This window comes from Colobus angolensis, unplaced genomic scaffold (genome assembly GCF_000951035.1).
Source record: "Colobus angolensis palliatus isolate OR3802 unplaced genomic scaffold, Cang.pa_1.0 Scaffold4, whole genome shotgun sequence".
NCBI classification, from domain to species: domain Eukaryota; kingdom Metazoa; phylum Chordata; class Mammalia; order Primates; family Cercopithecidae; genus Colobus; species Colobus angolensis.
This window is the reverse complement of record NW_012117376.1, coordinates 76,328-89,209: the sequence shown is the minus strand read 5'-3', so window position 1 is coordinate 89,209 and position 12,882 is coordinate 76,328. Positions and strand designations below refer to the sequence as shown.

At 44.2% G+C, this 12,882-nt stretch overlaps 1 protein-coding gene across 3 annotated transcripts in view; it reads right to left on the bottom strand.

Annotated features, from left to right (window-relative positions):
- The window catches only part of PPT1 (palmitoyl-protein thioesterase 1), a 28,560-nt gene extending 16,283 nt beyond the window's left edge, over positions 1–12,277 (bottom strand). For 2 of the 3 annotated variants that reach the window (XM_011955221.1, XM_011955222.1), the window contains exons 1-5: positions 11,682–12,277; positions 6,630–6,739; positions 6,277–6,404; positions 5,563–5,633; positions 3,352–3,454 (exon numbers count right to left, since the gene is read on the bottom strand). In XM_011955221.1, the coding sequence (XP_011810611.1) occupies positions 3,352–3,454; positions 5,563–5,633; positions 6,277–6,404; positions 6,630–6,739; positions 11,682–11,805 (536 nt within the window). In that variant the 5' untranslated portion in view covers positions 11,806–12,277. The remainder of the gene's footprint in view (positions 1–3,351; positions 3,455–5,562; positions 5,634–6,276; positions 6,405–6,629; positions 6,740–11,681) is intronic. The other variant, XM_011955223.1, reaches the window with a different exon arrangement.
- Between the last annotated feature and the right edge of the window lie 605 nt (positions 12,278–12,882).

Sequence of the window (12,882 nt, the reverse complement as noted above, 5' to 3'; positions counted from 1 at the left end):
TGAGATCCGGCCACTGCACTCCAGCCTGGGCGACAGAGCAAGACTCCATCTCAAAAAAAAAAAAAAGAAAATTAAACAGGATATGTAAAGCTCTAGCTTCCCCTGAGCTGGAACAGGGGAAGATGGAGGCCAAGGCCGAGGCCAGGGCAACACTGAAGTATTCATTGTGGCAGGGAGTGTAGGGGTGGGAGGGTACAGCATGGGACGGGGGATGGCAGAGAGCAAACTGGAGGAAGGAGAAGGCTAAGAAGGGCTGACAGCACCTGCGAAGGCAAAAGGGAACTAGAGGGTAGATTTTACATCCAGGAAGGAGAGTCAGAACTGTTACACCATTCCTCGTTGCCCTCATCATGCCAAGCCGGGGGCTTCCTCACCAGTTACTGTGCGGATTAGGATATCACGTTTGCTTTGCTAAGGTTATCTGAAGAATGTGGAAGACCTCTTTTGGGGTCTCTGCCTAAGCCCCACTCTTGCACTCTTCCTGCCCCACCTACTGGTTTACAGGGAGGTGGGTATGGGGAGTATGCACGGTTCCACTTCTCTGGCCACAGTTAATGAGAGCAGAGGTGGACACCTGACCTGAGCCGGGGCATGGTCCCTTCCCGAAGAATCTGAATCGGGACAGAGAGATTCTATCTTCAGACTGAGACAATCTCCTAACAGAAGATTAAACATTTGGAAGCTGTGCGAGGCCACCTTCCATCATGTGGGTGGCAGGGGAAGCTGGTCTGCATGCAGAGAAGCAGCAGCGACACAGAGAGAGAAGCAACAATGGCAATGGAGAGAGAATACCCTGGCTCCTCGTGGCTCCCAATTCTTGATTCCAGGCCCTGTGAGGCCTTAGGCACCAACAGAGTATTATTTTCTTTTAAAATTTACTTTGGCTTGATATGGTTTCCTTCTTGCAAACAGAATTAATCTTCCCTAATACCAGGGGCAACCTAGGACAGTATCACAAAGACAAAATGATTTCTCCTTGTTACTTTAAGCCTTCACCATCTGCTCTACTAAAACAGTTCTCACATTCATTCATCTGCTTGCTTGCTTTCAAAAACATGTCGGCATTTTTTATGGTCTCTTACCTCCTTTCTCCCTGTTGTCTCTGCTCTTGTGGGTTTATCACTTTTTATTCTTCTGCTACCACTTCATTAAAATTTAAGGAGGAAGGGAATATAAACACATCAATCTACTGCTTTTAATCAGTATCTCTTATTTTTATTTTTTGAGACAGAGTCTCACTCTGTCACCTAGGCTGGGGTGCAGTGGCGCGATCTCAGCTCACTGCAACCTCCGCCTCCTGGGTGCAAGCAATTCTCTAGCCTCAGCCTCCGCAGCAGCTGAGACTACAGGTGTGCGCCACCACACCTGGCTAATTTTTGTATTTTTAGTAGAGATGGAGTTTCGCCATGTTGGCCAGGCTGGTCTCGAACTCCAGGCCTCAAGTGATCTGCCTACCAAGGCCTCCCAAAGTGCTGGGATAACAGGCATGAGCCACCGCACCCCACCTTAAACAGTATTTACCTGTCACTTGTCACCCCTTGATGGACTGCTCACTTAGCATCACTAACAGAATTCTGATTGCCAAGAGTTGTTTTGGTTCACACAAAGAAAGAAAAGTATAGGCTTTTTGGAGACAACTGGGCAAGAGTGAGAATCAAGAGTAAAGGAGGAAGAATGAAGTCTAAATACCATGCAAATCCATGAGAGCAAAGAATATGTAGAATATAAATAATTAAGTTGTGATTAGCCACAGCCAATCAAACCAGGCAAAGGGGAAAGCTTGGTGTAGCATGAGGGTAAAAAAAGGAGACAGAGGTACAGAGTATCTTAGTTTTCCATAAAAACCATCAGGTAGTACTGTTGACCCAAAACAGCTTTATGGCTATTTGTGTAGCCAATGAGTGGGAAGAGAAAAGACAGCTAGCTGTAGGTTGTTCCAACGTGAGTCAGTCACAAGGCTGTATCTTGGAAAATGGCTTCAAGAATATACTGTAATAAAAAGTTGTTATTTGACAAGAATGAGACACTTGGAAAACCCACAGGATATTAGTGGATCCCAAACTCCAGCTATCATCTAGAGTACATCAGACCTACCATCGCAACTTCTGTTTTTTTTTGAGACAGAGTCTCCCTCTGTCACCCAGGCTAGAGTGCAATGCGCAATCGCGGCTCACTGCAAGCTCCGCCTCCTGGGTTAAGCGATTCTCCTGCCTCAGCCTCCTGAGTAGCTGAGATTACAGGCACCACCGTGCTCAGCTAAATTTTTGTATTTTTAGTAGAGACAGGGTTTCACCATGTTGGTCAGGCTGGTCTCAAACTCCTGACCTCATGATCCACCTGCCTCTGCCTCCCAAAGTGCTGGGATTACAGGTGTGAGCCACCATGCCCGGCCCACAACTTCTAAGGATAGAGCCTGGGAATCCATTTTTAATGAATTTCCCTGTGGTTCTGATATACAATTAAGTTTGGAAACAAATGAACAAGCACACACTACAAAAGTAATTCTGCATCTTTTTTTTTTTTTTTTTAAATAGAGACAGCGGTCTCACTATGTTGCTCAGACTGGTCTTGAACTTCTGGCTTCAAGCAATCCTCCTGCCTTGGCCTCTCAAAGAGTTGGGGTTACAAGTGTGAGCCATCGTGCCAGGCTGGCCATGCTAAATACCCAAATTCATCTGAGTAGTCAGGGACAGTGATGTAGCAGTAGCTACCAATATAAAGAATCTGTCCTCTAAATACTAGCAATAATTCCTTGAGCTTAGTACTTTCTAAAGGCCTTCTGTTTGTTTTTTAAAGATGGAAATTTATTCTATTATAATTACATTCTTCTTACATAGAAAAATGCCCTTGTTTGTCTTTCTTTGTTTTTTAATTAATAGACTTTTTGGAGCAAGTTTAGGTTTACAATGAAACTGAGCAGATGGTACAAAAAGATCTCATTTGAAGTCTGGGCGCGGTGGCTCACACCTGTAATCCTAGCACTTTGGGAGGCCAAGGCGGGTGGATCACCTTAGGTCGGGAGTTGGAGACCAGCCTGACCAACATGGAGAAACCCTGTCTCTTCTGAAAATACAAAATTAGCCGGGCATGGTGGCACATGCCTGTAACCCCAGCTACTTGGAGGCTGAGGCAGGAGACTTGCTTGAACCTGGGAGGTAGAGGCTGCGGTGAGCCAAGATCACGCCACTGCACTCCAGCCTGGGCAACAAGAGCAAAACTCTGTTTCAAAAGAAAAAAGACCTCATTTGAATGTCATAAGGAACTACTGCTAGAATCACTGTGAGCATGAAAGTCAGCATGGTATTTTTGCACAGTGACAGGTGTGTAATCTTTTCAGCTAACCATACATACCGTTCCTGAACAACTTTGGAGTACGCCCCAGCATTCAGTGTTTTTCTGATGAAGTCACAGATGTGAGAGCTCTCTCCTGGGCATCGAGGGAGTCCAAAAACACCTACAGAGGTAGATGACAAACATTCATTCCTTCAGTAATCATGTATCCAATACCTACTATGCACAAGGCACTGTGAGGAACAAAACGAACAGGACCAAACTCTGATCTCATTCACTTGTTCCTCATGAAAATAAAGTGCAGAGAACTAATACCATCACCAGCTTCCTCCTGGTGCTGCTTACACGCCTTCCCGCCTAAGGATCTTTGTACCTGCTCATCCCTGGAGGATGTGCTGCATCACATGGCTGGACTCGTTTTCAGCTCTCAGGTCTTGGTCCTAGGCAAGTCATATCTGACCAGCTTACCTCAAATAGTACCCATCCCCATTTCCTTCCCCTCCCCCATTTATACTTCATCCTTAGCATCCTCATCAATAACACTGTTCTGAGTGTCACGAATAGTTCTGAGCAAAATATTGGCAATAATTAATGTAATCCTCACAACCACCCTGTGGAGTAGATATCATTATTTTCTCCATATCACAGATAGAAAACTGTAAAACTGAGAGGTTAAATACCTTGTCCAAGGTTAGACAATAAGGGATAAGCCAGGATCAGACACAGGCAGTTTGGCCCCAGAGCTCACTCCTCTAAGCGCTACAACCACTAGTGTGTCCTTCACACAGTATCCTGTTGTTCTTGTTGTTTTCCAAGAGATGGGGTCTTGCTATGTTGCCCAGACTAAAGTGCAATGGCTATTCACAGGCACAATTATAGCATACCACAGTGCCTTGAACTCCTGGCTTCAAATGATCCTCCAGCCTCAACCTCCCAAGTAGCAGGGACTACAGGTATACACCACCTCGTGCCCGGCTATCCTCTATTTTATCGTGTACATATATATGTGTGTATATATATGTGTGTATATAAGTGCATATATGTGTATATATACGTCTATGTATGTGCGTATATGTGTGCATATGTCTATGTATGTATGTATATATATGTGCACATGCATGTGTGTGTGTGTGTATATATATATTTCATGAACGCAAGGACCTTGTCTGTCTTGTTCCTGGCATATAGCAGGTTTTCAATAAATATTTGTTGAATGAATACTAAAGCTGTTTTTACCAACTTGTGTTTGTATAATCCTTATACTTTTAAAAAGTGTTTTCCTGCCGGGCACGGTGGCTCATGCCTGTAATCCCAGCACTTTGGGAGGCCGAGGCGGGCGGATCACGAGGTCAGGAGATCGAGACCATCCTGGTGAACATGGTGAAACCCTGTCTGTACTAAAAATACAAAAAAAATTAGCCGGGCGTGGTGGCAGGCGCCTGTAGTCCCAGCTTTTCAGGAGGCTGAGGCAGGAGAATGGCGCGAACCTGGGAGGCGACGGAGCTTGCAGTGAGCGAAGATCGCGCCACTGCACTCCAGCCTGAGAGACAGAGCAAGACTCCATCTCAAAAAAAAAAAAAAAAAGTGTTTTCCTACCTATTATTTCACTTTATCCTCTGAAAAATTCCTATAAGACAGGCAGGACCGTATTTTGGTTTCCTCTGTGAGTGGAACCTAAGATACCAAATTACTTGCCTATGACTAATAGTTAATTGGGTGAGTCCAGGTTTCCTGATTATATGGAGAATCATTCTGCTCCCACATTATACCAGCTAACAGCCATACCCATCACAACAGAGATGAAATTCCATTCTAAAGACACATCCTTCCCCAAAAGTATGGAATTCTGTCTAAATAGAAAACCTGCTGTTTCTCAAAGGGTTTAAATTTAAAGACAAAAGAGCTTACACATTATTCTTTGCCTAAGCCTAAATTCAAGAGGATATCACCAAGTCAGAGAACAGGAAAGGTCACTCGATTTTCCTAACTCCTCAACCACCACCTGCCACGTGGCTATAACCATCTCACTTCCATGCAATCGTGTCAATGAAATTGGAGAGAAGTAGATGTCAACCTAGTGATGCAGGCCTCTGGAATCCTAAGTCTCTTCCTATGTCTCCAGCAATGTTGGCTAGTTTGTTAAAAGCTAGAGAAACAGGATTTTGCAAGGATAGCTGATGTCTTGTGCAAATACAGTTCCTAGATTTTTTTAAAATCATGTGGTCATGTGGGTTAGAACAGAGAAAAAAGAAAGCAAAGAGGCAAAGTTACCTTGATGTTGTCCCCCAACTGAGATCAGATTGACCATGGGAGGTGAGGGGCATCTCTGAGCCACTGCCCTCCTAGAGAATAAAAGGGAGTTTTAGCTCCGACTGTCAGACGGAAATGTATCATCCACAATCGGCATCACAGATTAAGCTAGTCATCCTCTGTGGTTCCCCAAACCCACAGAGTTTCAGGATTTTCCTCTGATATAGGTGAATGCAAATCTTTCTTTCAACTTTCATAGAAAATAAATTAAGTTCTGGCCGGGCACGGTGGCTCACACCTGTAATTCCAGCACTTTGGGAGGCCAAGGTGGGTGGATCACTTGAGGTCAGGAGTTTGAGACCAGCCTAGATAACAAGGTGAAACCCCATCTCAACTAAAAATACAAAAAATTAGCTAGGTATGGTGGTGAGCACCTGTAATCCCAGCTACTCGGGAAGCTGAGGCAGGAGAATCGCTTGAATCTAGGACGTGGAGGTTGCAGTGAGCCAAGATCGCACCACTGCACTCCGGCCTAGGCAACAAGAGCAAAACTCCGTCTCAAAAAAGAAAAGAAAAGAAATTAAGTTCCATAAAGCTTCGTACATGGGAACATTTTAGGAAATTTCCCTTCCAAGATAGGTGACAATCTTGAATTGGAGGAGTGGATTTATCTGAATAAAAGAAAAAAAAAATCAATTCCATATAAGTGGTACACTGTAACCAAAAGGAACTTACAGAAATTGGCCTCCCTGGGAGAATCCCATAGCATTGTAGCCTTGCTGCAGTTTAGGATCCTTAGCAAGTGTCTGACACACTGTTGTTACTTGGGAATTGACATTCAAGAAGAAGCTGTTTTCCACGTCCTAAAAAAGAAGCCAGAGACAAGTGACAGGATGGGACTGAAAACAACCACTGACATCTTCTCTAAGAGGTAAACTCGTTTAGGTTGATATCCTCACGCGAGCCACTCAAAGGTGAAAGTATCATTGTATGATTTGCTGCTAAAAACACAAGGCAAAGCATTTCAACAGTATATGCTATAAAAGCAGCCAGCAACTCCTCAAAGGAACAGCTGTGAAGGGCCTTACCTCCATCAAGGTCTTCCCAATCTCTAAAGATAAGACGTAAATTCCAGGTATTTTCTTCTCAACCATTTTTTTAATAGCACCCATGCTTAAGGGATTGCAACAGCTGTCTCCTAGCCAACAAAAAACAATGATGGAAACTCATAAGTCAAAACATTATTTATTGTTTAAAAACTTTGAGGCCTCAAAGAGCATTATCAAGAATGTGAAAACAATGTACAGAATGGAAGAAAATATTTGCAAAACATTTATCCAATAAGGCCTTAATATCCAGAATATACTAGGAATTTATAACTCACAACTCAAGGACAACCTAATTTAAAAACAGGAAAAGGAATTAAACAGATATTTTTCCAAAGAAGATATACAAATGTCTAACAACTAGCATGTGAAAAGCATGTGAAATGCAAACCAAAACCACAATGAGATACCATTTCACACAGACTAGGATGTCTTTAATAATACTTTTTAATAGAAACCAACAAGTATTGTCAAGGATGTAGAAAAACGGGATCCCTTGGACATTGCTGGTGGGAATGTAATAAGCAGCCACTGTGAAAAATAGTTTGGTGCTTTCTCAAAAAGTTAAACATACAATTACTAAATGACTCAGCAATTCAACTCCTAGTTATACACCCAAAAGAAATAAAAACACACGTCTATACAGAAGCTTGCATATAGATGTTAACAGCAGCAATATTTGTAATAGTCAAAAGGGAGAAACCATCCAGAAGTCCATCAATGAATGACTGAACAAAATGTGGTATATTCACGCAATGGAATATTACTCAGTTATAAAAAGGAACAAAGTGCTGACACATGCTACAACTTGAATGAACCTCAAAAACATTACACTAAGTGAAACAAGCCAGACTCAAAAGGTCACAGAATGCATGATTCCTTTTATATGATCAAAAAGAATAGGCAAATCCACTGATATACAGAAAACTAAGTTGGAGATTATCAAGAAGTAGTAGGAGGGGAGAACAGGGAGTGATTGCTTAATGGCTATGTGTGTTTTTCTGGGGCGTTGAAAAAGAGAGAAGTGTTAGTTGCACAACGTTGCAAATACACTAAATGCCACTGAATTGCACAATTTAAAATGGTTAACTGTATATGAATTTTTACCTCAATTTTAAAAAATAGAAGAAAGAATATTTTTTGCTTAGCTCCTGTTCATCAAGTAATAACAAGCTTCAAAAGTCCATACAGGAGCTGGGTGTCGTGGCTCACGTCTGTAATCCTAGCACTTTGGGAGGCCGAGGTGGGTGGATCACGAGGTCAGGAGCTCGAGACAGGCCTGGGCAACATGGTGAAACCCCATCTCTACTAAAAATACAAAAATTAGCCGGGTGTGGAGGCGCATGTCTGTAGTCCCAGCAACTAGGGGGGCTGAGGCAGAAGAATCGCTTGAACTTGAAGGGTGGAGGTTTCAGTGAGCCAAGATCATGCCACTGCACTCCAGCCTGGGCAACAGAGCAAGGATACATCTCAAAAAAAAAAAAAAAAAAAAAAAAATTCCATATAGGCCAAGCATGGTGGCTCATACTTATCATCCCAGTGCTTTGGTAAGACGAGGCAGGAGGGTTGCTTGAGGCCAAGAGTTTGAGACCAGTTTGGGCAACAAAATGAGACCCTGTCTCCAAAAACCCAAAAAGCCCATATAGGATAATTAAGACACCATATTTACAAATGAAAAATAAGCACAGGTACACATTCCCTTCCCCTATCACAGGGGATATTTGGGGTGAAGAGATGCAAAGTTTTCTCTTCAGGGCCAGGACTAGGGTGAGGCAAATGAAGCATCTAGGACAGCGGTCCTCAACCTTTTTGGCACCAGGGACCAGTTTCGTGGAAGACAATTTTTCAAACTGTTCCACCTCAGATCATCAGGCATTCGTTATTTTCTCATAAGGAGCACGCAACCCAGATCCCTCACATGCACAGTTCACAACAGGATTTGAGCTCCTGTGAGAATCTAATGTCACTGCTGATCTGACAGGAGGTAGAGTTCATGGTGGTAAGGCTCCAGGCTCACTCACCTCCTGCTGTGTGGCCTAGTTCCTAACAGGTCACAGACCCGACCCAGGGAGTTGGGGACCCCTGCTCTAGGGCACAAAATTTAAGGAGGCACTCATTCTCAGGTTTATGTAAGTGCTGACTCTGAATTTGAGAGTGAGTGCCTCCTTAAATTCGCACTTCAGGAGCCTCTTCATCTTGTCCTAATCCCAGACTTGTTTCTTCTATTTCAAGGAACCAGAACTAGGAACAGGAAGCAAACTGGCTACTGAGTAGGAGAAGTGGAGTGAGATCATTTCCCATTTCGAACTTACTCATTCCATTTTCCACCTGCAAGAGAGCTTAAGCACCAATTTTGGAAGAAGAAAAGGCTATTTATTGCCTAGAGAATCGTCTATTCCTTTTATTTCTCTGAAAACAATGTTCTCCACACTGAGCTGTAATTGTAGGTTACTTAACTGCCTCTGCCTCCCCTGCAACTGAATGTGAGCTCTGGGAAAACACAAAGCTCCTAACTTGTGTCCTCTTTTGACCCCACAGTAGTAACCCCAGGGCCTGGTGCAGAACCTTGAAAGTGTTTGTCTGTATTTGCTGACTCTAATTACTCTGAATATTTTTCTGTAACCTATCCCAATGAAGCTCTCACTGTCACCACTCTCCCAAAACTGTTTTTGTCAAGATTAGTCATCTTTATATTGCTAAATCCAATAATCAGTTGTTAGCCTTTATCTTCCTTGACCCATTAACATTTGATACAGTTACTCAGGACCTATCAACATTTGATGCAGTTGATCATGCCCTTCCTCCTGAAACACTTTCTTCACTTGGCGCCAAGGACACTGAGCTTTCCTGACCCCTCCACTTCACTGGTTGTTCGGATACAGTCTCCCTTGCTAGTCTCTCCTCATTTCCTCCACCTCCAAAGGGAATGGAGTACCTCAGGGCTCAGTCCTCTGTGTACACTCATTTCCTAGGTGATCTCACCAGGCCTTTAACTACTAGCTGTATACCGAAGACTCCCTACTTAAATCTCCAGCCGGTATCTCTGTCCTAGACTCCACGCTCCATGCCTCCACAACATCTCCTGGATGTCTCATGAGGATTTCGAGTTTAGCAAGCCCAAAAGCAGACTCTTGATCTTTCCCCCACCCTAAGTCAGCTTGTCCTACAGGCTTCCCCATCTTGGTAAAATGAAAACTTCACCCTTCCAACTGTCCAGGCCAAAACCTGTGGAGTCATCTTTGGCTCCTTTCTTTTTCTCTTATTCCAAGTCTGATCTGTTAGCAATCCACCTTCAAAATCTATCCAAACTTTCACCACTTCTCAACACCTCTATTGTTACTCTACAGTTTCAAGCCATCATCATCTCTTGTTTAAATTATTGCAATAGTTTCCTAACCTGTCTCCCTGTGACTATCCATGAACCCCTACAATCTATTCTCAATACAGCAACTAAAGTGATTCTTTAAAAATGTGTCAGAGATTTGTGACACTCATCTGGTCACAAAGTTCCCCATGACACTCTAGCCAAAGTCCCTGCATTAGTCTTACTAGGCCCAACAACTTTTGTAACTGCCCCTCCCTTCCAAACTAAACTCCTAACTTCTTCCCCTTGCTCACTCATTTCCAGCCACACTGATCTGAATGCTGTCTGTTGAACACACCAGACATACTTCCGCATCAGGGCTTTCCCATTTACTGTTCCTTCTACCAGATAGCCAAATGGCAACTGTCCTCATCCACCTCAGTTTTGTATTCAGATGTCACTTTTTAAATGAATTCTTTCCCAACTTTGCTTTATTAAAAGTGCAAGCCCCCACCTCCAGTCTTTATCCTACACCCTACTATACTTTTCTCCATTGCACTTATCACCATTTGATATGTTATGTTTTACTTATTAATTTCTTTATAATCTGCTCCTCCTGCTGGAGAGTAGGTTCCAAAAGAACAAAGAATTTAGTCTGTTTAGTTCCCTACTGTATCCTCAGCACCTAGTAGGTGCTCAATAACTGTGTTAAATTAATATAGGTTGAGCATCCTAATCTGAAAATGCGAAATCCAAAATCTGAAAGTTTTTCAGTGCAGACATAATGCCACAATTGGAAATTTCCACGCCTGACCTCATGTGACGGGTTGCACAAAATTATTTAAAATATTGCATAAAATTAACTTCCAGCAGGCCGGGCGCGGTGGCTCAAGCCTGTAATCCCAGCACTTTGGGAGGCCGAGACGGGCGGATCACGAGGTCAGGAGATCGAGACCATCCTGGCTAACACGGTGAAACCCCGTCTCTACTAAAAAAAAAATACAAAAAACTAGCCGGGCGAGGTGGCGGGCGCCTGTAGTCCCAGCTAGTCGGGAGGCTGAGGCAGGAGAATGGCGTAAACCCGGGAAGCGGAGCTTGCAGTGAGCTGAGATCCGGCCACTGCACTCCAGCCTGGGCGACAGGGTGAGACTCCGTCTCAAAAAAAAAAAAAAACAAAAAAAACAAAAAAAAATTAACTTCCAGGTATGTGTATAAGGTGTATACGAAAAATAAATGAATTTCCTTGGGTCCAATCCCCAAGATATCTTGTTGTATATATGCAAATATTTTTTAAAAATCCGAAATACTCAGTCCCAAGCATTTCAGATAAGGGTTACTCAACTTGTACATGAACTGTAGGTGCCTAACAAATCTCTGTTCAATGTGTGAAGGAATAAATAAAAGGGTAGATGCGCCAGTCATGTAGCCAGCCGCAGCTCACCTAGCCTGATCAAGTGCGAGATGCCGCATCCTGACGCCACTACTGTAAGGATTAATCAAGGACAGCATGTAAAACCTCAACACCGCGCGCGGCTCTCTTTGAGCTCATCAAAGGACGGCTCCTTCCCCTTCTCTCTTTCCAATGCAGATCCTTCAAATCCTAAAATGTCGAGGCAGCCGCGAGCTGTGTGGGACCAGGTCCTCGCCCTCTACACCCGCATTTTGCAGATGGAACCGAGGCTAGGAGGAGAGAGAATCGGCAAACCCTTTTCAACTTCTCACTCACTCACCCATCCCATGCCAGATCACCAACGGCAGCGGCGCCGGCGGGTCCAGATGATGCAACGCCCGGGCAGCGCAGGTCCATGGCAGAAGAGCGACAGCCAAGAGCCACAGGCAGCTGGGCGACGCCATCTTCACTGTGTCACATGACCGCGGGCTCGAGACTCCGGGAACCGCGCTCCGCCCGCCTGGGCGTGGCGCCGCCGGCAGCGGACTGCATGCAACCTGCGCATCCCAAACGGATGCGCAGCCTGATGGGCGTAGGCCCTACCCTGGAACTTACAGCGCGACAGGTTCCCCCGCCAGGCCCCGCTGGCCGAGTGGGGCTCCGCGCTCTCGTAGACCGCCCTCTGCGGTGAATCAAAACAATTGCTAACATTTATTCAGCGCTGATCAGATGCTATCAGGCACTATTCTTACAAACTTTAACTGATTCGCTCCTCATAACAACGCTGTATGCACGCCTCCCCCTCTGACAGGTGAGGACACTGAGGCACTGAGAACTGGCACTGAGTAAGGTGCCCAAGGTCACAGAGATAGCAAATTGGTGGGTCCAAAGTCGTTGCTCTTCACCACTGCCCTGTACTGCCTTTGGAAGAAACATGCACAAAGGAAGGAAGAAAGAGAGGAGGGACAATTTCCAACCAGGACCAATCATGTCAGGGTGTGGGGTTTGTTCTGGATATTGAAGGAGAAGTAGGATTTCAACAAGCAAAAATGAAATTCAGAAGGACTGAGATGAGCTAAGGTAGAGAGGAGAAAGACAACTGTGTTTTCTAGAAATGTCGGGACTTCAAGACGGACGACAGCATATGTTGGATGCATAAGAGCGAGGGGAAAACCCATGGCCACTAACTGGCCTAATCTCAACTGGATTATTTCAAGGGTCTCTCATCAATCATTTCCTTTTCCATTCTCTCCTCTTTAATCCATTTTATGCTCTATTGCCAGATTCATCCCTCAGTCCACCTTCATAATCTCAGTTCTCTGCTCAAGTTTTTTCAACAAAACATCAAAAAAATAGTGTAAAGAATTTGTAAAGAAATTAGAGTGTATCCACTATACAATGGAATAATATGAGGCCAGTTTTATAAAAAGTGAGTATAGGGCCGGGAGTGGTGGCTCACGCCTATAATCCCAGCACTTTGGAAGGCCGAGGTGGGCAGATCACCTGAGGTCGGGAGTTTGAGACCAGCCTGACCAATATGG